General features: G+C 34.6%; 1 protein-coding gene across 1 annotated transcript; it reads left to right on the top strand.

The window, feature by feature from the left end:
• The first annotated feature begins 24,569 nt into the window (after positions 1–24,569).
• Positions 24,570–25,133, top strand: LOC142626918 (uncharacterized). The gene has a single exon (XM_075800646.1). It carries the CDS (start codon positions 24,570–24,572, stop codon positions 25,131–25,133), a length of 564 nt encoding a protein of 187 aa, XP_075656761.1.
• Positions 25,134–27,389: the final 2,256 nt, after the last annotated feature.

Below are 27,389 nucleotides of genomic sequence, written 5' to 3'. Positions count from 1 at the left end.
TTTGGGTTTAGTTTTTATTTGTTCTTGTTATGCCTCTGAATCTTCTAATTATTTCTTTCTCCCTCTCCCACCAATATAATCTGCCCAAATCATGATTGCTTTTTTATGAGTTTAATAGTATCTTAGTTAATTTGTGTAGATTGCTAATGGTTGACTAAAATATGTTAGGAATGATTCAATTTTTGAGATGGTGGGCAGAGGAAGTTTACAACTTTCTTATGTACTAATGGTTGACTGAAATATGTTAGGAATGATTGTTTTTTTCTTATGTGCTAACTTTTATTCAATGGTGGGCAGAGGAATGATTCAGTTGCTTCTTAACTTTTTTTTTTAATAAGAAAAGGTCTCAAAATTAGAATAAAATTTTTTCAAGGCAAAAATGTAAAGTCTTTCTGTCAATTTGTGTCAATATGTGTTTGGCAAATTTGGCCAAAGAATGTGCCACAAAATTTGCTGCCCTCCTAACATAGCTAACAAAAAACATTCCAAAACCCTCCCTATACAGCAGATATTTTCATAGATATTTCCCAACCTGGAGCTGTTAGTCCTTGAGTCCATAATGGCTTTAATGACATTAACATTATCCCCCTCTAATATGATCTCCATGAAACCTGCTTCCATTGCAAATTCCACAGCCCTTCTACAAGCCAACACTTCTGCTTCTTTGCTATCCTACACAATGGATGGAGATGCTTTAATTAAATGAACTTAAAACTTATATGAATCAATTGATTATAGTAAAATTAGTGGATTAAAATGAATTTTGGTCAAACTTAAAAGGTTTTAATTTACATTTTTTCCAATTTTTAATTAATAAGATCTAGAAAATGTTACAAAATGAAACACACGGTAACAATGCGCATGATAGTCAAATTCAATGTAATCAAATCAAACGCAGTAAATTTTATCAATAATAATAAAAAATAAATCAAATGCAGTAAAGGTATCAAAAATAACCCCCCCCCCCCGACCAAAAAAAAAAATCAACAAGCAGTTTATCATGGCATGTTGATTTCGGTTGGACACTTGTACTTGCACATATCAAAAGCCTTGATATCCCTCTCTCATTCTCTCTCTGTGGCTATCTGGGTATGTAATAGAGTGAGCCCCACTGTATTTATTTGTAGCTTTCTCAAACAAACTAGAAGTTTTCAAACTTGTCAATTACTCAAAAAAAAAAAAAAATTCAGAGACATAGAGAAACCTCACAAATCAAATCACAAAGTCACAAGACTCACAACAACAACAGAAGCACCGACTTAAAACTTCGATACATACTTGTTTTTGTTTTATTTGTTCTTGTTATGCCTCTGAAACTTCTAATTATTTCTTTCTCCCTCTTCCACCTATATAATCTGCCCAAATCATGATTACTTTTCTATGAGTTTAATAGTATCTTAGTTAATTTGTGTAGATAGTGCTCTTGAATGTTAGTTGTTTCTTATGTGCTAATGGTTGACTGAAATATGTTAGGACTAATTCAATTTTTGTGTTGGTGGGCAGACGAATGTGGTAGTTCAAGCCAAGTCATTTGTATTGTTTCCTTTGATTAATATTGTTCTAGTAGAGCATAGCTCCTCTTTATCCATCTTATGCTTGAGCTTGACTTTTTGATCTCCTTTTCTTGTTATGCCTTAAGTCTTCTAATTATTTCTTTCTCCCTATTATTTATAGCTGATATGACACAAAAACTTTTTGTAGCACGACGATAGATCCTGGACCCATTGATCGTAGTGTATTGACGGAACAAGTTAAACATCGATTTGAGTTACTGTGGAACCCTAGGGGATAGGTAATTGCATGAGTTTTCTTGTACTATGCATTCATTTCACAACTCTAATTAGCCATAAATACTAAATATTTGCATAAGATTTTCATCTATTGTTATAATATTTGCAGGATCCTCCTGGCACACTGGATTGTCGAAGTCGCCATGAAGAATTGAGACTTCGAGATCCTATGGTAGATGATCGTGTCCTTGCCATTGTGAGGTTGCTTGGTCTAGAGGGTCTGCACTTGGTCCCATCCATACAGCTTGACCATGCACTAATCACTGCATTTGTAGAGCGATGGTGCCCAGAGACCCATACATTCCACCTACCATATGGTGAGATGACGATTACATTGCAAGATGTGGAAGTTATCATGGGGTTTCCCATCGAGGGTGAGGCAATGGTTGGGCCTTCTAAAAGAACTTGGGAAGACGTGTGTGCTGAAATGCTTGGAATTCAAATTCCAAATGGCCCTCAAACTGTGCTAAAAGGTCAAAGGATTCTAATACCCGCACTTGTTGAAAGAATCAGACAACCACTGCCTCCAAATGCCAATGAGATTCAAGTTCATCAGTATGCTCACTGTTATATACTAGCCCTACTAGGGGATAGGTATTTCTTGACAAGTCCGGAGATAGGGTCCATCTCATATGGTTAGAGTTCATGCAATACCTTCGTAATCCACGCAAGTATAGTTGGGGTAGTACAGCCTTATCATGGTTGTATAGACAACTATGCAATGCAACCGATAAGAAGGCAAAGCAGATTGGCGGACCACTGATTTTGGTCCAATTGTGGATATATGTCAGGTTCCCAAATATGTCCCCACAAATGGTGCCCCAACCCAAGGGTGTTTATGGTCCACCACTACCACCAATTCCTCTTGCTATGAAGTAAGTATCTATTGCATAATTAGGGTGCTATCATGTATTATGCCACATTTTTATACGTAAACGGCTAATGCCAATGACCATGCGATGTTACTTGCTTGTAGGTGGGCAGGGGCGATGTGTACAAAGAATGCTCCCACGCACGTGCTTTCCACATATTGCAATCAAATTGCCACGACACGGCCCGACCAAGTATAATATTTATATGTCCATAACATCTTATGTCCTTCAAAAAGTTTTTCATTGCCAACTATTGTGGTACTTGTTATGCAAATTATGGGAAATTATCTGAATGTGGTTGCTTTACTTGGTGGCTTTTGTAGGTTAAGTGGGAGTCATATGGAAATGACTTGAGCCACCTTCCTCCTAGTTTTTGCATTGAGGGAAGTAACATGTGGAGGTCGACCGTTCCACTTATATGTTTTTGGCTTGTAGAGTTCCACCTACCCGATCGTGTCCTGCGACAGTTTGGGCTAAAGTAGGAACAATCCACAAATGCTAATACCAATCGTGCTTTGCACAAAATAGATACGAGGGGCAAGGTAGAGAAAAATTGGTCGGCGGAACATGCATTCCATATTCAGAAGTGGAATGATCGTGACGAGTACGTTTGTAATGCACTCAGGATGGAGGAGGTGATGTCACGTCATCATCCATATATGGTGTGGTATCGTAGAATCACTCGACTGTATATCGACCGTGCTAGTGCTAAGATGGACATTTTGGTAATGTGCATTAATTAATTTTTCACTTATATGTTGTGTTTGATGTTATGTATGTGTTGTACTTAATATATGTCCGTGATTTAATGACAGTTTGCAACCCAACTGGCTATCCTCAACTGGTTCAATGAAGAATCTTATGAATATAAGTTCATTAAGAAGGACCTTGAGGATGTGGATGAGGTTGATCATATCGATGTGCCAGCCAATGATGAAGCAGCAAACCAGACTGAAATACTAGATGTAGGGCCCAGTACGAGCTTAGCTGCTCCAATGACACGTCATCGACCTGCCCCTACCCCTCCTCTGGCCACTGTGACCCCTGTTCCACCTGTGTCCACCCCTAAGGACACAACCAGCCCTCTCATGCCACCCATCCCTCCCATTGACACTGGATCTCACTCGCGATTTACCCATGCTGAATTTGAGTCCTCCCCACACACCACCACCGTTGACCACAACTCACCCACGGCCTCGTCCTTTAGCTCCCCCCAGATAGTTATACCCACCCCTAGCCTTCAAACACCCCACGTTAAGCTCATGTCTACCAGCCCAAGTCAGACACAATCACCTCCTACCTCCTCTACCTTGATACATGTTCCACAAGCCACGCATCCACATGACAGTACGTTAAGCAGGGGCAAGGTGACCAAGCTGAGCAACCACAGGATGCAAACGCTGACGCTCCACCCAAACTGAAATCGACTCGCGCCATCCAACCAAGGAGATGCGGCACAGGTTCCCACCTGGTATTCCAAGTGCTTTACTCTGATTTTAATTCCATATATTTTTTGGGTTTCTTTGTGCATGAATTTGTTTGTTTGTAAAAGATTAAAATATAACATTATGAGCAGGTAACAGAGCATGTTCCGGCCAAACAATACACTAGACGCAACCAGAAAAGAAGTAAACGCGGGGAGGGTGCATCCTAATTATTGAAATCCTATAAGGGTTGCTGCAGTCTTGAGATTGTTATTGTAAGTATGAACTAATTTCCTTTTTCTTTAATGGAAATTTATATTTTTTGGGCTAAACTTTAAACTGCAGCTAACCTTTGTGAGTTCTGATTTTATAGCCAATTTTTTTTTTCTTCTTAGCTAGACTTCTTATGGATATAAGTTTGAGTTTTTCTTGATTTTTTGCTTTACAAAGTTTGGTCTTTTGTTGGGTGGTGAGGGTAGAGTCCACATAGTGGTGCAGTCTTCTTTAGGGGTAGAGTTCTGTGAATATGGAAGACTTTAGGAATTCAAGTGAGGAGATGTTCCTGAAGTTAAAAACTAGTACAGAAAACACATGCAGCTATGTTGAAGTTATTGTGACTGTTTTGTTTATTTGTAGCTTTGTATTTTGAAATTTTAACTTTTAGGTTCTTCTTTGATGTGGTGATGCTGAAGGTTTGCAAGCAGATTCTAGGTCGTGAAGCTTAGAATTTTTTTGGTTTATCCTTTTGTTATCCTTATTTTCCTACACTGTTCTACATCATTATCTATAATAGAAAATCCCTTGAACGTTTGCTTTTTCAAAAGCTTGTCACATCAGAAATAATACAATGGAATCATGTATTTCATGTGAAACCTATAGGCTAGTCTAAAGAATGAAATAAAGAAAAGAAACAAAAAGAAAACTGGGAAGGTTGTTTTCTACACCATGAACAGAATCATAAAGTGAAAACTACCACTAGAAACCAAAAGTACATCAATATGTAAAATTTTTATAAAGGATTCAGAAAGCTTCTGAAGTGAAGACTAATTGATCTAAAAGAAGTACCAAAATAGTAAAATGCCTATAAAAATAAAAATAAAAAGGTATCAAAATGGTAAAATACCACTACCAAACAAAAAAAGGTTGGGTTAGAATAAGATGATAGTGAGTGGAAAAAGATCAGACTTCATGAGATGAGCATAATTATATTGGATGGGATCACAGATGAATTGCTCAAAAATGAGAAGAATGTAGCTAGAATCAAGACCAACATGAGCGTAAAAGAGTGAAAGATATATTGAACATTGTAGGCGGCAATGCAATTTTCGGAAGACAGAAAAATAAGAGAGAACAGAACTTCCAGGAGGAAGAAAGATAATCACAAAGTTGCATAACAGTCTTCTACAACTGAGTAATACATGCAACTATCAACTTAAGTTTTGTAATTATAGATTTCTGCTTCCATTGCAAGCTGAAATAGTCTATGTTTTTTTGTGAACTACAAAGTTTCTAGTAATCACAACTGCCAATTGATATCACTACCAGTTTTAGAAAACTTGAGCTTCAATTTGTACAATTTTTTTCTATTAAGCTTAGCAATACATATGCACACACACACAACGTAGAGCTTTTGTTAAAGTTTGATGGTGGGATAGAAGTTCTTAACTTAGTATGCAATATTTAAATCTGATTTAACTTTATTGGAATTTAGTTTCATGGGAATAGTTATAATAATCCAAGGCTATAGTTGTCTTGATTTAGAAGGTATAGTATCTTTTTGAAAATATTTCAAGTCTGAACAGATTAGTGTTCTTCAAAGGGATAACAATGTAAAGAGTGGCCTTTAAATAATAAATTTGAATTTCTCTTATAATCCAGCTCAGATTAAGACTTATCATACAACCAAGCCCTCAATTTTGCACAGCCTACAGAATTTAAATGTGAAAAGCTTCATACAACATATAAATTTTGTAAGAGAACTACTTAGAAATAGGAAATGCCAGCAGAAAAACAGGGTGAAATTTCCTGGGCTGTGTTCAATGATTGACTGCAAAAGTTTGTGAGATACAAATATCATTTTATCAAATTGTAAGAAAATACTAAACATTTAGATTATGCAATGGGAAAAAAGGTGGGGCAATTTTAACAGGCAAAATAACATGTTAGTAGGCATATGCAAAGCACTGACCACATTTATAGATGCAACCAATGCATTTTCCTGTTATATATGTTCATACAAAAACAAACCAAGCTCCATAAATTTTACAAATACATATTTGTCCTTGATCATTTTCATGAAAAATTCATTGTCTGCTATACAAAACAACGATCTCAAAGGCAATATCAACTGTTATTAATACTAAACCTCATTGGAGCAACCAAAAAAAAATGGAAATTATTAATATCAATTTGAGAAAGACAAAAAGGAAACTTATCTAGTAAAGAAAAAAGATTGAAATTAAGGGTCATTGTCTTGAACACGGTTCATTCATAGGTGGTTGAAAACGGTTCATTGTCTTGAACACGGTTCATTCATCAATTGAGGGTCAAGCTTGTTTGAAAGTAGCCAAAATGGCTTCAGCCCTTCTGAAAATCATTGTCCTGAAAATGGTTGATTAGACCAAATAAAGTATCGTACGTATAGTATGATTATATAGGTTATTAGTATGATTGAGGATTGAAGTTAGCAGATATTATTTTGATCTTATTCTTTTTCGTATTCATGTGAATTGTTCAATATTGGCTGGATATAGATGAAGGCCGGTCCTTATTTATCCAATTGCAGTGAGAAAATGTGGGTTATATGTGTACAGCAGGCTTGGGACTTGAATATTTGCATTAAGTAAAAAAAAAAATTAACTGGATCCATTGAAACAATTAGTAGGTCCAACACAATTAGTAGGTTCAATCTCCCCTTTCTTGCGGTTTTTGAGGCTACGAGAAGAAAATGGCTTAATGGTTTGTTCAGTGCATTTGTTTTCTCTTAAATGAAATGTGTGTATATTTATATAAGATGCTATATCTTACTAATCTGTCTATGTTGTATATTGTGTTTTATGCAGGCCGCACTACAATGATAGGCTTCTTCATGGCTTATATAGTTGATAGCTTGACTGGGGTGGGTTTGGTTGACCAAATGGGCATCTTTTTTTGTAAAACTTTACTGTTTATAGCTGTTGTTGGAGTCCTTCTGATCCAGAAGAATGAAGATTTAGAGAATTTAAAGAAACTACTGGATGAGAATTTAAAGAAACTGTTGGATGCCCCTTCAAATTCAATCAGCAACCTCCTTTGCTTATCAAAAAATAGCATGTTCTTGTCTATTTCATGTTATTGTAGTTACTCTGTTTTAGTGAAGAATGTTGAACTTAAATTCACATCCTTGTAATTTAGTCTTTTGATTTATTAGTTCTTGTGCCTTTCCAGTTACAAGTTTCTACTTTTCTGAAATTCTCTGAACATGTTTTCTTTTGAATTGAGTCTGAAAAGATCATGGTGGCACTGTGTAATCATCTAAACAAGGATACATGCAGCTAAGTAAACAAGGATATAGCATCAAGGGCCATGGATATAGCATCTAAACAAGGATACATGCAGCTTTGTAATAAAAATTCACAAAAGATTTTCATACGCCACAAGGGAAATGACTCTCACACTCAACAATCAAACCACTGCTAACTTCTAATAAGTATATCCCAAAAAAAAGAAAAATTGCATGCGTTGCTTACCTAGTTTGGAACATGGCTGCTTGTTGATGCGCAAATCACATTCGGACATCTCCTGCGGTTATGGCCCTCTTCATGACACACTCCACATTTCGGCTTGGGTTGACTCTCCTTCCAATCCATCTCATTTCTTATTCTTGTTGACATAAGTTGACCTTTGTCTCGCAACATTTCAGGGTCAGGGTACAACTTTAGGCCGGCAACCTCCCGTCATAATGACTTATCCTTGGGCACACAAAAATCATGTGAATAAGTGGCAAGTCACTATTGTAAAGTATAACATGGGTCAATATACCTCATTGCATTGACATGTTCCCTAATACAAACTGCAATCACATGTGAACAAGGGATCTTATAGATTTCCCATTTGCCACAAGTACATGTGTTCTCTAGCAATCTTACTTCATGACTATGGTCTCCCCCATTAGAGCTGTGTGGATTATGTGTTGTACAAACCTGATATACACCGTTCTGCTAGTTAAATGGCCTCACATAGTGTCTTGTCCCTTTTTCGTAATTTACTTCATATTTCTCCATGGCATGCTTGCTGAACTTCAGACCATGTTCAATATCACCCAATATTTTAGTGCGCCGATCATTGAAATAGGCGACAAGTTTACACCAAATGTAGTCAACCAATGTAGATATGGGTAGTCCACGTGCACCTTTTAGAACTCCATTGAAACACTCAGACATATTGGTAGTCATTGCCCCATAGTGGCGTCCACCATCATGTGACAGTGTCCACTTATCCAGACCCTCCTTCGTTAGATAGGAATACAGCTTCTTTTTTGCTATATTAGGATTGGGATCCTTACTGAATTTGAGTTCAACGTCCTTAAGGCAATCCAATATTTTTTCAAGTTTGCGATCTTGATGCTCGTGTCCTGCTTTCAAGGCCAAAGACTTTAAGAATTTGTTATTAAATTGGGTGTTGAAGTTGCTGGCCACATGTCTAATGCAATATCTATGATATACCGGAACATAATTATTGGGCCACTGGGCAATGGATGATATTATACCTTTATGTCGGTCTGATATTATGCAAATGCCAGAATTGGGTACCACATCCCGTATTGCAGTCCGCAAGCATTCTAAAAACCATCCCTAACTAGCCCCCGTCTCATCATCCACAACCGCAAAGGCAAGCGGAAAAATCTCATTATTAGCATCGGTAGCCATTGCAATCAACAACTTTCCTTTATATTTTCCATAAAGATGAGTTCCATCAATACTAATCACTGGCCTACAATGTGCAAATCCAGCAATGGAAGGAGCAAAAGCCCATAACACATACTTGAATATAATAGTACCTGGTATGTCCCCATTGATCGACCGAAACTTTACTTGTGTACCTGGATCGCTATCCTTATATACCAACAACAACTTCTGCAACTATTGGTATGACTCTTCCCAATTCCCCTATATGTTTGCAATAGCCTTTTGTTTCGCATCCCATATCTTGTAGTATGATATATCGTGGTTAAACCTTTCCTTCATCAGATTTTGGAGATCCTTTATTTTGCTGGTGTGATCTTTAAGTACATATTTATGCAGTTCTTTGGCAAGAAAATTCAAATCCATCATTCTGCCATCTTTGTTCACCCCAACTGATGGTGTGAGGACCACCGAATACTTTGACAACCTATAATCCGTTAAGCTTCGGTTGCGAGAATGCTCGGACTTTCCATACACATGACTCATTTGCGCACTTCACACACAATATTTTTTGGTTGGACCACTCAGTTATATAATTCTTGTTGTTATCTAGAGAGTAAACTATTAATGCTTGTTTCATAGCCTCTTTATTAGGGAAAATCAACCATTTGCTAAAATTCATTCTCCGCCCCCAACTTGATGAAAATGGTATCTCAACATTTGAAGGATCAACTATATTATCCCAAGTGTTTGCATGGAATGACAGGCCATGAGCTTCATATGTAGGGACTGTAGCATGATCACCATCGCCTATATCATCTTGAAACTCTATAGCATCATCATCATGATCATCCACGACATCATGATAGACATTGTCAACATTTTCATAGTTTATAGTATTCTCGTGAAAGTCATCTCTCCCAATCATCTCTTCATACTCATCTCTACCATGATCAACATCATCTTCGTCTTCGTCTTTGCCTTCCCCCCCTAGAGATTGAATATATTCTTGTTGATAACTAGATCCGCAAGCCTCCATTAGAGTTGGTGTCTCTTAACATGGTAGTATATAACCCCCAACTATAGTGCACGAGGTAAGATTCAGATGACTATTAGCATGTAATGATTGGAATTCTTCCCCGCCACCACCCTCCAAAGTTGTTTGTTGCACATCTTCACCGCCAACTTCTATACGAGGCTCCACACTTATATACAACTCAACAGCTTTTAATTGGGGTGTAGAGTTTATCCTATCAAACATAATCTTAACATGCTTGTCTCCTTTTATTTCAATAGGTGTGAAGACAATACGGTCACTGAACACTGCAAGAGGAGCACGATATGTAATTTTTAAGTCATGCAATCGACAGTCCAAATTCAGCTCTTTCATAATTTTCTTTTTCAACTTCTTCAAATTAATCTCCCGCCGTTTTTTTAGCTGAATAATTTCTAACTTTGTACCAGGCCCTTCATATGTCACTCCATAAGTCACATCATTGCAGAGCTCCCCACCATAATATAGATATAAATCAATCGAACTCATTACAAGCCTACAAGTCAAATAAGTTTACTGAAAGTTAGTGACAAATATAACACCTTTATTCGATATAAACTACAAAATATTGCCTCAAGGCAAATGTAAAGATAACATTGTATAGTCCACCAAACAACTATAAACAAATTTTTAAACTCAAACAAATTTGTACATGGTCGCTAACCTTAAAAAATTAATACGTTACACCTTACAACTAACAACACATTGCAAATAAATAACATGTTACCCATTTATTTGCATTATACTTAACAACACATTACAAAGCACAAATGACAAATGCCAAACACAATAATAATAATAATAATAATAATAATGGCCTACTCAATATGGCACTGCTCAATATGACAAATTGATCTCTTTATACTAATTCATTTGTTCTTTATATAAGATATGAATATATACTGCTCAATATGGCACTGCTCTGTAAATTCTTATTATTGATGTTACCTGCTTTTATAATAAAACAAGTGTGGTTATCAACTTTTAGCAAGCTTGTTTATTAAGAGAAGTTCATGTTTCTTGAATCTTGCCACTATAATTTACAATGTATATATAGAAGAGCTCAAACTTTTCTTTGCTGGGAATTTTATGGTGACAGTTGATTGCTTTTAACTAATAATAATAATAATTGGATAAAAAAACTAATAATAATAATATAACAGAACATCATAATAATGATAATGATAATGATAATAAACTACCATTACAAACAGCACATCATCAACAATATATATATATATATATATATATATATATATATATATATATATGTATCAAATAAAAAGGTGAGTAATTTATTATAATAAAAAATTGAAGAAGGTTGAATAACCAGGTCTAACAAAATATATATATATATATATATATATATATATATATATATATATTAAAAAGGTTTGAATAATTTACCTACAAATTGAAGAAGAAGAAAAAACCTTTTAATTTGTAGAATGTGATATGTGTGGTGAAAGGGAGAATTTGGGCGTGGGAGAGAGCTGGGAAAAGTGAGAGTTGTGAGATTGGAATTAGTGTAAGGGATTAAGAGTCATCAAAGTATTAATCTGAGACAGTTGAGGTGGTTGTAGTATTAATTGGAAATCGAGTATACCAAACTCGATTCCCATTTAAAATTTTTTTTTACCGTGCTCGTATAACTGACTTGGGTGGGGTTGAATAGCCCGCAAGTCGAGTATAGTATACTCGACTTTTAGTGAAAGTCGAGTATACTATACTCGATTTTATGTGGTGTACAAAGTTTTACGCAAGCTTGAAGTCGAGTTCACTGTAGTCGACTTATGGAAGTCAAGTTTACTGAACTCGACTTCCACGTGGTGTTTTTTTTTTTCTTTTTTTAATCCACGTCAAACAAAAATATGTGGTGGGAGTGGACTGATGTTACCCAGAAGTCGAGTTTGGTAAAATCGACTTCCAAAAAGAGTCCAACTAACGAATTAAGTTTGAACGCATGCCCTCGTCCTAAAAATTTTCCCTTATTGTACTGTTTGCCAAATTTTGCCTTTCATTGATTCTCCTAGGTCATCATAGTTGTGTTCTTTACTTTTCTATTATTTATAATATGATTGATACTTGTTTAACCTAGACCTGTTTAATTGACCTAAGTAATAACTTGGATAATGTATTAGGTTAACAATCTGTGTTTTCAAAGGTCTAAAACTTAATAGAGTCCATGAATTTGGAGTTGCGTGTGTTAATTATAATAAATATCTATTAGAGATAGCAATAGAATTTAGGGTTATTTTCTATTGTAAACACCACAATTTTACTAGTGGACTTTATTTCCTTGGGGTTGGTGAATAATCCTTGCTGTGTTTTTTCATTGATTGTTTTAGTTGGTTTTTCACATTGTAACCATATTGTTGTGTTATTTATTTTCTGCACTTGTTTGTTTTACTGTTATTAGCAATATTTTTAGTGTGCTTTGATTATCCCTAAATAGATTTTTGTTGCATATTGGTTAATTAATCAACTCTACTTTGTTTCCGTGGTAATCAATATTGGGGTCTAAATTTCCCTAACATATAATATAATTGAGAAACATAGAACTTAATTGGTAAAATATTTTTAAAAATACATCAAATGACAATACCCTCAATTAATCTAAAAATGCACACATAAAAAAATGATAAAATAAAAGTAAGGAACAGAAAGGAAAAGTTCATAATACAAAGCAACGTAAAGTGTTCAAAAGGAAAGACACAACATCATACGTGCACCATAAGTTGTTCTTCAAAGCTAGACAATATTTTGGGTAGGGTAACCAGTAATGACAGATCTGAAAAGAACCGCGTCTCATCTGAGATGCTGTCATTGACATTGTTCCTTTCTTGGGTTGATGTAATTTTGGATTTTCAAATTAAAGTGGTAAATTTAATAGTTGGATCAAGTATGTCGCAATGTAATTAAGGATTGCATGTATGTTACCAATTAAATTGCAAGTAATCATATATATGCTTTTCCTTCTCACTCTTTCTAAAAATTGATTTTAACCTAGCTATTATGGTTTTATTATTGGCTAGGTCACATGCGATGGTGCATATATATATATAGACACATTAACGTATATAGATAGCAAAAGAAAGAAAGAAAATAAATGCACATGCATGCAATCTCAATTGCCAAAGCAAGAAAGAGTGGCCGCAGCGTCGGCGGGGGCTATCACAGTGAGCAAAGCAGTGGTGAGGAACACACACACCAAGTAAATACCGACTGTCGGCAATGCATATATTGCACGTGCATTAAATTTCTCAACAACCCGTCAACGCTAGCTAGCTTTTCCACTTGCTGGATATTATACACACTCCACTCCATAAAAATGCTGATCCTCTCCATCTATATATATAGCGCTAGCTAGGCAGGCGGCTGAGGAAAAAAAACAAAAAAGTCTCTGAGTGGTACCACTAATTAATTAGTTTGTAAATAATAATAAGAGCATCCACAATGAAAAATGTTTTCATATCCTATTTTACCATCTCAAAAAGTTACTTTATCAATTATATTATACTATTTTACAATACACCCAACATCCTAACTTTTATTTTCCTATTCTACTCATTAAAATAATATATATTACCCACTAAAATAAGATAATATATTCCAATACAACTCTTTCTCTTTCTTCTCCCCATCTCTCTTCCACTTTATTAATAAAATATATTATAATTTTTACTAAAGTGCTACAATGCCATCCTACATTTAGGATGACACTGTAGCACAATTGCAATTGTAAGATTTTACAAGTCACTGTTGGGCTCTTTTTGTGCAGTTATACTAAATTTTCTCTACATATATCATTTACTATTGCCAATGGGAATGCTTTAATAAATCTCCATTTTCAATCTTTGCAGTTGTGTCATGTAATATTAATACTAGTATATTGTACGCTCGAAAATTTCATTTGTAATTTTAGTCTATTTTTGCTATTATTTATGAGTGTTTGTACTTTTTGGTATTATTTTATGGGTCTCACTATATTATTCAGTTAACTCTTACTTTTATTTACAGTACTTTTAAAAAAAAGTTTTCAGTTTTAGCTAAATAGGTTGTTCCCAAACTGAAAACCTTTTACTAAAAGTACTATAAATAAAGTTAAAAAGTAGTTAAAATAGTATAGTAAGACCTATAATTAATACCAAAAAGTACTATAAAACCCATAAATAATAATAAAAATAAACTAAATAGTAAAAAAATTGACTTTTTAAGCCAATTCCAAACCAATACCATGTATGTTAAAACATGGCAGCTGGGCTTTGAATTTTGACTCGTAATTCTCTTAATAATTAATTCAATTAAATACTAGTAATTTGTAAGGATTGATTGGCCTGGGTTCTACTGGTCGAGTTGGCTTTCACAGTCAGTCCTTCAAAAAGCTCACTATACGGACCCACAAAACGTACGTAATCATCAAATTTATAATCAAAGAGGAAAACTATTTTCCATCCAATCCAAGTAAAATGTTAGTTTACCCCCCTACAAACAAATTAAGTTTACCCCCCTTCAAAAGAAAACATTGAAAGGAGTAGAAGACTAGACATTAGTTTTAGATATTGGAATTACAACAAAACATGCTTACGCGTCGTGGACAATTAATAGAGCAATCCATTAGATTATGCTCAAACAAATTTCTTATATAACTTAACACACGACCAATGACGTGCTTCATCTAATTGAATCAATATTATACATTGATTTCTTCATTTCAATCTAATTGAATCAGTACAATTCATTGATTTGTTCATTTTTAATTTGATGGTGGAAAGGAGGTATTTAATTTGTTGTCTTTTTTTTTTTAACCATATTAATTTGGACATAAAAACAAAAGATGGAATAGAAAAAAATAATACTTAAACCTCGCTCTTATGCACATACATTTTTTTTCTATGAAAGAGAAATAGGAAAAGAAAGACAATCTAAGTTGGCGTCTTTCACTTAAATGTGATCATAATAGCATTCTATCCATTAGGCCCGAGCTTACAAGAGCAAAGGCTCCAAATAAGCATTTGCTATTTTATTTGAAAATGGTTATTAATATATAAACATACCCACATGTTCATATGTAATTATGGACGTGTTCACTATTTTGTTTAAAAATGTGAGTAAACCATTTTCGTACTTTTTAGAGATGACTAAACTAATACCACAGAAATTTTTTATTCAATTTCTTTCTTCGATTTTATAAATAGATAATTTCTTTCTTATAAAATTGAATAAGTCATATATTATTTAGTAAATGAAAGATTTATAAATTTTATAGAAAGTTTGAAATTAAACTAAGTACTTATGTGTGGAATCTATAATATATGTTTTGCTTTACATGTCATGCGATAATTTTTTCTCTATTTTAATTTTTGAACCATTGAATTTTACTTCAAAAAGTAACTTCATTCACCAAGCACATTACAAACTCATAGAATACACCATATACGTAGGATATGTAGCAATTATTTGACCAAAAATAACAAAGTTATACACCAATCAAGAATCATTTTAAGAAATTATCATTTCAATTAATATCTTCAAAACTTTTTTTTTTTTTTTTATGAACTAGAGGGGGGATGGGGGCGACCAAATATGGCTTACCCCCTAGGGCGTGACCTAATAGGGGCACTCTCCACTAGGGAATGTTCGATTGAGCCATAGCTACTGTGACCGGGGTGCCACAGACCTCACCTTAGCACCCCAAGAGAGCCAGCGGATAGGGCGCAATGCATGTTAGGAACCCACCTCCTACATGGTACCCGCCATGACTCGAACGAGGGACTTCACGCATGCACACGGGATCTCACACCAACTAGGGCACCCCTCCTGGGGCTAATATCTTTAAAACTTGATCATTCTCTCAATTGACATCTTATAGGGCCTTGCACTCTTTTCTATCCCGTAAATCAACAAAATACTAGAAAACAGGAAATAAATTGAGTACTCAGAAAAAAAAAAAAAAATACAAAAACTACGCATATCAATCACATAAGTCAAAACCTAAAACTTCTTAAACCATAATTTATTATTTATACCAAATAAGTGTTTTATTTAACAATAATTGTTTTTTAGCCATATAAAAGGACCACTTAAGAACTCTCATGTATTATTAAGTTTTTTTATTAAAAAAAAACTTTGAATACACTTTTATAGAATTTGTATAATATATTTGTAAACTTATTATCTTCCAAAAAAAAAATACTACTAGATCTTGTAAAATTCTTTTTAAGTTCCTTAAAAGTCTTTCTTTTCTTTCTTCGGGGGAAGAATTAAAAAAAAAAAAATTTTGAGGGAGTTAAACTCATAGACATTTTAATTTTGATAAATAATCCATATAGGTCATTTAATATTTTATTAGAAATTTTTGGGCAGCTAGGGGAGGGGGGGGGGTGCCAAGGATAATCATAGCGTTATCCTGATAGAGATTATTCTATGATATAGACTGAGTCATGATGAAGCATATATGTAAATGAATTGAAGTTCTTGCCTTTGATACATGCAAATTGGACCCACCTAGCATTAAGTGATGATGCAGACAAATTGCACTTTGTCTGTTAAGCACAAGTAGGTATGGCATACTTTCACTTTGTTTACCAGTAATAATTCGTTATATCATTTTCAACTTGAAAGGAAGTATGAGAGGCAGGTCACGTTGTTAATTTAACTTTTAGTTTAGTTGGCAATTTATCCTATCATTTTCAGTATGTATTTGAAATAAAATAAATAAATAAATCGACAAGTAAAGATTGTCGTTTTATAGGTTTTCAAGGGAGAGAATGTGGACAATTGAGTTGAAATTCTACTTAATTAATAAGGCCTTTTCCAGTTGGTGTCAACTATCTAAGATAACTACGTTTGCGGAAGATAGTACCTTACGTTCGAGTTCAAGTATGATAAGCCTGAACTTTGAAAATATTGTCTTACCTCCTTGCTTGATAATATTACTCACAACAAAAAGATAGTGTTAGGTCCAACGAACTAGGCGTTTGTAACCCATGACAAGAGAAATTGAGTCTTGTTGAGTTCTTAATGTAAATTTATAGGTCTAAAATTTGCTTAATAAATCCTAGAATCTGTAAGTTTGAGCAATCGAGATGAGTTCAACTGATTGAGAAATGCAAATTCAGCTTTTCAGCTTTTCATATATGATGTGATTTATTAAGTTAACAGTACACTTGGGTTTTTGTAACCCTAATGGAAAGTCTATACAAAACCCCATTAAACACGACTTATTAAGAGGTTAGAGAGGTAGAAACCTTAAAATTTTCAAAGAGTAGATCTAAGCTTCTCTACCTATTCAGCATATGAGAATTCAAGAGCAAATAGAGAAAAATCAACATGGTATTGTTGCTGCCATAGTGCAGATATTATTTGAAGCTATAGAGCAATCTAGTCTACATCAAAGTTTTTAGTCTAAACCTTTAAGAGGTTTCTTAGAGTCACAACCAAGGAGTTTGTGTGGTCACATTAGTAAGTACCACATAAGGTAGCAGTAGATATATGGTTAAATTTATTGTATAGACTCCAATTTTATGTTAGTAGATCTGTTTACCTTGGGATTGATAGGTTAAATTCTTATACTTTTTTTTTTTTTTGATACAGTTTGTTACATAGGTTTTCTTAGGTCACCATATTATTTTCTTCTGTTATTTCCGCTGAATTTATTATTTTATTTCTTTATTGGTAACATATTTAATTTATGACAATTAACTTGAAAACTAATACGAATTTACAACTTGTTAATTATTTGAAGTTGGCTTAATTCCGCTGTAAAATCAACCAATGGGTCTAAAAACCCCAACATATAGCAATCATGATCTTAGTTAAGGTAAATATAACTTGAAGATATTGGGCTAAAAACTCTTATGGATGAATATGCTTTAGGTTCAAAATTTTATCACATTCTAATGAATAAATAAATAAAATTAAGTTCACCCAAAAAAACAAGAGCAAGAAAATGAAAAGGCAAACAAAGTAGGTTTGTGAAAATGATTGTACAAGGTTGGAATCACACATCAGATAAAGTGGAAATTTCTCAATTCCAAAATATGTGTTAGAACTTCTGTCTACAATAAACAGATGACTTGGGCTTATTCAAAAGTGTGGGAGTTCACAAATCACATGATATTTCAAGTCAAAATAATTTGGAAAACATAAAGTTATTATCAATTAATTTCACTATAAAATATTACTTACCAACTAACTTGACATAATTATAATTAATTTCACATAAACTATATATTAAACAGATTTTTTAATTAGGACAAAACTTATGTACAATACCTTAGGTGTTATTCCTTTCCCTCTTAAGATTCTATCATGTGACTACTTAACTTAAAAAATACACTTCCATCCATGAGAAAAAAGTTACCTGGCAGAATCTTTAGAACCTAAGGAACAACACCTAAGTATTGTACCTAAGTCTTACTCTTTTAATTAGTGTTTTCCCTTGTGTTTGTTATAATAAATTTCTAAAACTCCTAACATCACTCAAAAAATTTTAGGGTTGTAATAGTCATGGTGTGGTTTTCAAGATCAGTGAACTGACATTGATCACATAATTAAAGGTAGATGTGGCAAAATTGGTGTCAGGTCTGGTCTTGTCGAAAATGAATTTGGGTAAAAACAAAAGGCCATTTTAAGCGGGTTAAAACGGGTCAAACCAATCAGGATTTGGGTTAGGTTAGCCCTTATTTTTCACATGAATTTTTATTTTATTTTATTTTAAAAAACATGTATTTGCCACTTGGTATGTCATGCAACAAACTACTTGCTCATTTATTTGAATTCACCACCCATATCAAAAAGAGTTCAACTCAACAAATTGATATTTGTTCATGTTAGGACATATGTAAATCATGTTAAGAACATATGCCTTTAGAATTGGCTAATCCTATGACAAAACACGCTTTACTTGTAATTGGGAAGATCTAGAACGTGTTTAATACTTCAAGGAACAAGAGTTTAAGTCTAGTATTGAAGTCATGCAAATCTGTCCAAAAAATAAGTGAAGAAGTACTAATTCATTAAAGGTCAACAATTGCTCAACAGATACTATCTATCGAGGCTCAACAGCTACTCAACAGATACTATCTATTGAGAATTACAAAATTCAGATTTCCAGATCTGATTTTCGGCCCATGCTGACATGTATGTGTAGGGTTTCTTTTCTTATAACCCTAGACATATATAAGACTTATTTTAAAGGCCATCACATATAAGAATACAAGAAGAACATATGCAAAAGGTGACCGATGCCTTATTTTCTCTTAAAGAAGCTACTGCATCTTTGCGTCTTAGGGTTTTGTAACCAAGTGCTTCTTGATCTTCATTGTTGATGAAGTGAAGAACTTTGCATCTAACAATCTTCTTCAAGTTGGTGAGTTAGTCACGTACTGAGAGCCGTGCATCTTTGGTTAGTCACGTACTAGGATTCGTGCAAAAGGGTGATGTCTATATATTAAAGAATTCAGAGGTTCTAAAGCGATAGAAGGTTTCTACCGTAAGTTCATCTACTGGGATTGTAGAGTCTAGTGACAAATGTTTTGTACTAGATCTGAAACATTTCTTTATTATAGTGGATTCCTTTTTAGGAAGGTTTCCCCCAAGTTTTTTACTATGAAACTAGTTTGTTTCATTGGTTTTCCTGGGTCATCATATCTTGTTTTATTTACTATTCCGTTGTGCATGATTTTGACATGATATTGATATCTTTTTGTTTTAACAAGTTTTATTCATAATAAATCTAATTAACAATTTGGGTTTAAAGCTTGTTAATTCTATCAACCATGGTCTAAATTTCCTAACAGTTCAATAATTATAAAATTATATAAATCCCTACATTGCTAACTAACAAAATAGCACAAACACAAAAGAGTCCTGTCTACCATTTGAAAATCTAATTAAAACAAACAAATAAGTTTCACTTCTACATAATATCAACATCCCAAAATATTTATAAAAAAAAAAAAAATTACGAATGCCCAATTGGATAGCTAATTTTGTAAAGTATAAAAACATATGAGAAATTTATGATCTTAAAAACAAATTTCATAATCTAATATCTTGAAAAATAGTCTAATAGTTGTGTTTAATTTTAGATGCAGTTGCCACTCTGCTTCAATTTGAGAATATACTTCACAATTTGATTGTTTATTTATTTATATATTCTCTTTTATGAATATCATGTCATTATTAAGCAACAAACATTCCGTGAAATATCATCTTTTATGTTGAAAATTTGTTTATTTTAGCAATGGACTATTTTAAGCATCCATAATTTAAGCCAATTTCATTTATATACTTCAACTTCACTCTTTTTACACTTATGAATTCTTCTTATATATGTCTATAATTTGAAATATATTACAACCAAATTATCTTAGTATGTACTTTGTCATTTGATATCTAAATTTTTTTACTTATTTGGTTATTCAAACATGAATAATGCCTCAATCATTTATCTTTTAATTTTGTAAGGTTGAATTTATTTAACCATGTGTTGGCTTTATTTCGTGCCAAATTTGCTTGTAATTCAGCAATTAGATACCCTATATTTAGGTGGGAATTATGTAAGGGTTGTATGTGAGAGAGTGTGAAGAATTGATCAAGGGTGTGCATCAAATAGGCAACTCGCGACTAGAGCTTGCGACTAACTTGCGACTGGCCACCCGCCTGAATCAAGCACATGTGTGAAGCATGTAGGAAGCTGAAGGGTCATGTCAGCTGGAGTACTATAGGACAAAAAGTACAATCAGACCAGTTAGTTATTTTGTAACTAAAACTCGTGACTAGTCCCAGTCACTAGTTAAGTCGCTAGAACACCCTGTTTTGCTGAAAAATAACTTTTCACATTCCATCTCATACCTTACATAAATACCCTTATACCCACGAAATGTATGTGTGGCTATTGAGGGAAAAACCCTAAGAGAGGTTTCTACAACACACCTACCTCATTAGAGAGATAGTTACTCATTCTTAGAGAGAAATCTTTGTAGTCTCTTCTCCTTCCCTCTCCCATTGTTATACCCATTGAGAGGAGATTTGTACCCAAACACTACCCACACCCACTCAAAGTGTTGAGAGTGTTTTTGGAGCTTTAGGAAGCATTGGAAGATGCCAAGGATGGCGGATGAAATATGGGCTTATTGTGGGATTCGGTAAGCTAGAGAAGACAATGTTAGGCTTAACCCTGTTGGAGCAAGAAGCTTGTAGGGCTTAGGTGCATCGGGTAGATTAGGCTTGGAGGGTCTATTGCTATTCATGTATCTCAACTAATTTTCTAGTGGATCATTTACCACTTGGAGGATGGCGGAGTAGTTTTTCGCCAAGTTATTCGCTTCCTTCTTTGATAACACGTATCAGTGTTATCCTTGTGTTTGCATCTCTCTTCCCTTACTCTTTAACCATTAATTTTCGCTGTTTTTGTGATTAATTATGTGTTAAAGTAGTTTGCCAAAGTAGTAGGCATGATGATGTTAGACTGGTCTTTCTCAATACAAAGATCCAACTACTCAATATTTACACAAAAATTAAAGACAGTTATTTTTCACCACATTTTATATAATTGTTAAAAGTGAGCTATGAATGTTGGAAAAATAAACGTGGTGGATCTATGTAAAAAGTTGTGTCAACTACACACATTCAATCACTTCAATAAAGGTGAAAAATATTGTGGAAAATAAGAAAATTTAGAATGTTTTTGATAAACAAGTCTTACACACAGAACATTCCAAAAGCCTATGTGTTACTTAGGCATATTTGTAGCTATATTCGGAAAAGAGATAATTAGATGTGGACCCTTTTGATAATGCATTAATAATTATAATTAATCCCTACCTACACTAAAAACTAATTAGTGTCTTGGTTTGATGATAAAGAACTATCACTAGGAGTAGACACCATGGGTTCAAACTCTCTAAAAAAAAATGAAAAAAATACCGATTCCTATGAGAGAGAATTTAATTAATAATGACCAAATAACTCACAAAATAACACAACTAATAACAACAAAATATTTGTATACTAGCAAAAAAAAATATTGGTAAGCACAAATATGTCACATGCACAATTTTATAACACATGGCAAACTCAAGGAAAAATATTATAAAGCATGGTCACATGTTCCATATATATTCAAATTCAATCATGTTGGGTTATAGATTAACCACAATTAATTAATTCAAAAATTACCGAAGTTGATTAACTGGATCAAATTACATGTAAATAACATGGAGACATAAACAAATCACCAAAAATCTATAGTGCTACAAAAAGTAAATTTGACACAATGATTTGTTGACGAATAGGAAAAGCCTTCATAGGAAAAACCCCACTAGGTGAATTTCAAGTCACCACTCCTGAAGAATCCACTAATCAAGAATCAAGTATTTACAAGTATAAAAAAATCTTGCCACTACCCGGCTTATCTCGAAATATCAACCTATAGTTGAACCTTTGCTCCAATCATTAACTAGACTTGATCTTGTAGAGACTTCTTCCCTTTGCATGGATCCCAATACGTGACTAATGCCAGCAACTTGAGAGTTGTTGTTGGGTATAAAGTTCTTCAATCCACGCTTGTAGATCTGAAAGCAATTTGGTACATAACCCTAAGGCACACAAGAGTCGGAGTAGCTTCACAAAAGCGTGTATCACATTATATGTTTGTTTATCTGTCACTCTGTATGATGACACTATAAAATAAGTCTTTTATAACTCTGAAAACCTTAGGCACAAAATTCTAGAAGGCTTTGGTCATCATGGGCCGAAAACAGATTTGAACAGTTGAAACTTGAATTTCTAGATAGATTAAGAAGTATTGAGGCAGGTATTGCGATTCATCATATCTCGATAAATTTAGAGGTGTCAAGTTAGGTATCTAGACTTTCTATATTGTCTTTTCTACACTAAAGCTTGAGTGATCTTCATATCTTCAATCATACCACTTGACATATAAGTCTTATGGTCTACTTGAACCCACTTAGAACTACGTAAATACAAGTACAAGTGCAATGTGTTTTATCAAGATATACCAATATAACCTTTACAAATTAAAGTTGGACCTGGCCACCGTGATACGTGAACAAAGATGAATGACATAGTATCATGCAACATGTTATTTTTGTATTACCTTTACAAATTAAACTTGGACCTGGCCACCATGATACGTGAACAAAGATGAATGACAAAGCATCATGCGACATGTTATTTTTGTAAGAATAAATTGTTCCATTTGATAATATATATATTTGATAACTTCATATATCTTATGGTTTAATAAGAAGTTACATGTCCTTAAAACATTAGTTAATGGAGAATTAAGTTTACTAAGTAACACCAACTTTGATGGGCAAGTGGAGGTTATAGATAGAAGGAATTTGGTCCTCTCTCTACCTATAAAAGAGACATTCAACTACCCCATCATATACATTGTATAGTTAAAGAGAAAAGAGGGTCAAGAGAGAGAAACAAATTCTATAAGAATTAAGTGCCTTTTATACTAAAACTTGATCTTAAGAAAAATTTCAACAATGGATCAAGGTAAACTTTATATTTAATTTGTGTAGTTGTTGATAATTCAAGATCCTAAATTATTATATTATGGTTGTTTATAATCTAACAACATAAAGAAAACATTTAAATGTGGTATTAGAGCTTGTGTTTTAGAACTATCGTGTTTTTCCATTAAAAAGGTTTATAAACAATTATAGTTTTCATTATCATGATTGTGATTTTGAATTTTTGAAAGCAATTAACATCTTCTATGTGATCATGGATTAAGTTTGGATAATATGAACTTTGTTTTTCCATTAGTTAATAACTTTGGGGCATTACAAATTCTACTATATTTGGTTCTAGTTTATTGAATTATTTCTTTAAAGATTAAAAACTTTAATGTTTAATGTTAAAAATTCAAATCTTAAATTTGAGAATATAATATCATCTGACACTCATGAATAGTTATGGTATGAACTCTTTTATACTTTGAGATTGTCAATTATTGTTCATTATTATTTATGCCTTACGTTCACTTTTCACATGCAATGAATGTTGAATTGTTGAATTTAGTTTATTTAATGTTGCAATAAACTACTAATATTATCAAGACTATAACTTACTATTCTATCAAGTGTTTTATTCATGTCTTTTACAAAAGAAGGGACTTGTTTGTTTTGATGTAAACTGTATAGCACAAACTTTTATATTTGTATTGGTATAATGTATCTCATTAATTTAACGTTTATGCAAAGCCATTAATTTTGATTTGGAATTTATATTATGATACGTATTCCAAAGTGACCCAATTAGAAAGATGCATAGATAATAAGTCAAAATAACTGAAATATTACACATATTCCCTAGTGTTAAAAAATTAGTGACTTTTAGATGTAAATACCTAATCGATACATCCACATAACTCTCACTAAGGGTGAGCTTTCCTTCTCACCAAGGGTGAGCTTTTCTTCATCAATTACTGGTGTGCTCCTCTTTGATCTTTCAAGTAAAGTGAGGGAATACTGTTCAGGACCAACATAGCTTTGGGGTACAGAATGGAGGGGGATTTCATTGAAAGGCTACAAAGAATAAACGTGACCGAGGAGGAGGGGGAAGTGTGTCAAGTCAGGGCAACTTGGAGAAAGGAAATACTAGAAGAATGCTCATTAAGTCTCTTGGGACGCTTCCTAACAACCCAACCTTACAACCAAAGGGTGGTGAAATCACTGCTCATAGCGGTTTGGAGACTGGGATCTGATCTCAGGATTGTTGATATTGGGGAGGGCCTGTTTCAATTTAAATTCGCACTGGAGAGTCAGTTGAAATGGGTCATTAACAATGGTCCGTGGAGTTTCGAAGATCATCCTTTGGTGCTTCGAAGATGGGAACGAGGTATGACAGCAGCCTTGGTGATATTCCAAACGATTCCAATGTGGATTGAGATTTGGGGATTACCATTTGATTTACTTACGGAGGAAACTAGCAGAGACATGGGAAGGGGGCTGGGTGAAGTAGTGGAGATCGATACCACTATTTTCACGTCAGATCAAGCTCGGTTTATTCGTATTAGAATTGAGCTTCCATTGGATAAGCCGATACATAGGGGGGATTGTAGCTAGTCTAGAGGGTGATAAAATACAAGTTGGATTCAAATATGAACATCTGGTTGGGCTGTGCTTTCGGTGTGGCTGTTTCGAACATGAAGCAACGGCTTGCTCAAAAGCCATGGACCAGGGGCTAGCTGACATGCTATACAGTGAATGGCTAAAAGCTGGATACCGTCGGAAGGAGGAAAACAACACCAGGGGCGGAACAAATGAGAGGAAGCCGACGAGGGTGGACGGCATGCCGGGGACAGTCAGGGGCACAAAGGAGGCGCCTCACACGCCTCAACAACTGAAACCGCCAATCATTAATGCAATTAATGCTAACCAAGGTACCGTTGAAGACAATTGCCAAACGGTTAACAAGGCTGGAATGGAAATCGAATCATTACATGAGAAATTATTGGCAGCAAATATCTCAAGATTGGATACTTCCCAAATCGTAACAAACATTAAGAAGGGAGTGAATTGCATGGCTAAAGTTATGGACCAAACATCACCTAATGCTCTAATAAGTGTTCCAGTAGAATACACCTCTACGACTAGTGCCCCACATGCATCATCAAAGAAACCACATGAGGCAGCACGTGACTTGGAGAAAAATACCCAAAATCGGGACAGCAGCAAAGGTCCTACATGGAAAAAAAATAGAGAGAAAGCAAGGGTCTTCAACAACAAACCCTAGCTATGCAGTTACCATCGGCTCTAAGAGAAGATTATCTGAGGATGAAGTAGCAACTTTCAAGGAATTTGGTTCATGTGGCAAGCGAACTAAAATACAAGATGCCACCCACATCAAGCAATTGTCAACAGCGAAGGTTGAGTATCAGCCTCACTGACACCAATGAATCTTTTAAGCTAGAACTGCCGGGGGCTTGGGAACCAATGTGCAGTCGATGTCTTCTCTCATCTTGTGAGGGAAAAAGCTCTCAAGGTTTTATTTTTGATGGAAACAAAACAATCAGTGGAGGAGATGCAGCAGATCCGGGTTGATTTAACCTACTGCTGCATGTTAGCTGTACCAAGTGAACAAAGAGAGGTGGCTTGGCTTTATGTGGAAGAAGGATGTGGAATTACATATACAAACCTACCCACCTAATCATATTGATGCACTCATACTGAATGGATCAGACACACCATATAGGTTAACAGGTTTTTATGGATGGCCGAAGGAATAAAGGAAGAGGGAGTCTTGGCAACTCTTAAAACACCTGCACACAAGGTTTTCAGTCCCATGGTTATGTTGTGGCAATTTCAACAAGATTTTACAATCTTCAGAAAAGCAGGGATGCCTACCAAAACAACAACAACCAATGATGGAATTTCGAGCAGCACTTCTTCATTATGGTTTGGTGGACCTGGGGTTCCAAGGAAATATTTTCACATGGAATAATGGATGCCTTGGTGATTCTTTTGTTCAAGAACAATTGGATAGAGCATGTGCAAATTTTGAATGGAGATCTCTTTTTCCCCATGCAAAGGTATTTCACATCCAATCTTCTTATTCTGATTACAATCCGATTTTTATCAATATATTTGTGCCTAACCAACTCTGCAAGAAGAGAAAAGTACCAAGAAGGTTTGAGGAAAAATGGGCATATCATGAAGGATGTGAAGATGTAATCTGGGCTACTTGGGAGGCCGAGAGTGGGGCGGGCAGCCCTATGTATCGGCTATTTGAGAAGATTAGACGATGTAGGCAAGCCTTGATTGGGTGGAGTCGAAACATAGTGGGGAATTTCAAAACAAGAATCTAAGAGAAGCAGTCGACTTTGGAGGAATTAGCTTTACAAAATAATCCAGAAATCCAGCTAATAATCAAAGCACTGAAGAACGAGATTAAGGAACTCCTCCACCAGGACAAAATTTATTGGCGGCAGAGGTCAAGATCTATTTGGTTATTGGCGAGTGACAAAAACACAAAGTTCTTCCACCAAAGAGCCAACCAACGACATAGGAAAAACCATGTTTCCGAAATCACATCCCAAACTTGGGTATGGTGCTAGAATGATGATCAGATTGCCGAGACAGCCATCAACTACTTCAAGGATTCATTCACCTCCTCCAACCCGACAGACTTTAGTGGGGTATTGAACGCTGTGGATCAAGTAGTCACTCCAGATATGAACACAACCTTACTCCAAAGGAACAAACCTGGGGAGGTAAAGCAAGCGTTGTTTCAGATGCACCCCTCAAAATGCCTCGGACCAGATGGTATGCCCCCTTTCTTTTTTCAAAAGTATTGGCATATAGATGGTCAAGATGTTACAA

Source organism: Castanea sativa, chromosome 1 (genome assembly GCF_040712315.1).
Source record: "Castanea sativa cultivar Marrone di Chiusa Pesio chromosome 1, ASM4071231v1".
NCBI classification, from domain to species: Eukaryota; Viridiplantae; Streptophyta; class Magnoliopsida; order Fagales; family Fagaceae; genus Castanea; species Castanea sativa.
The sequence above is the reverse complement of the archived record's forward strand: the minus strand, read 5'-3'. Positions and strand labels throughout refer to the sequence as shown.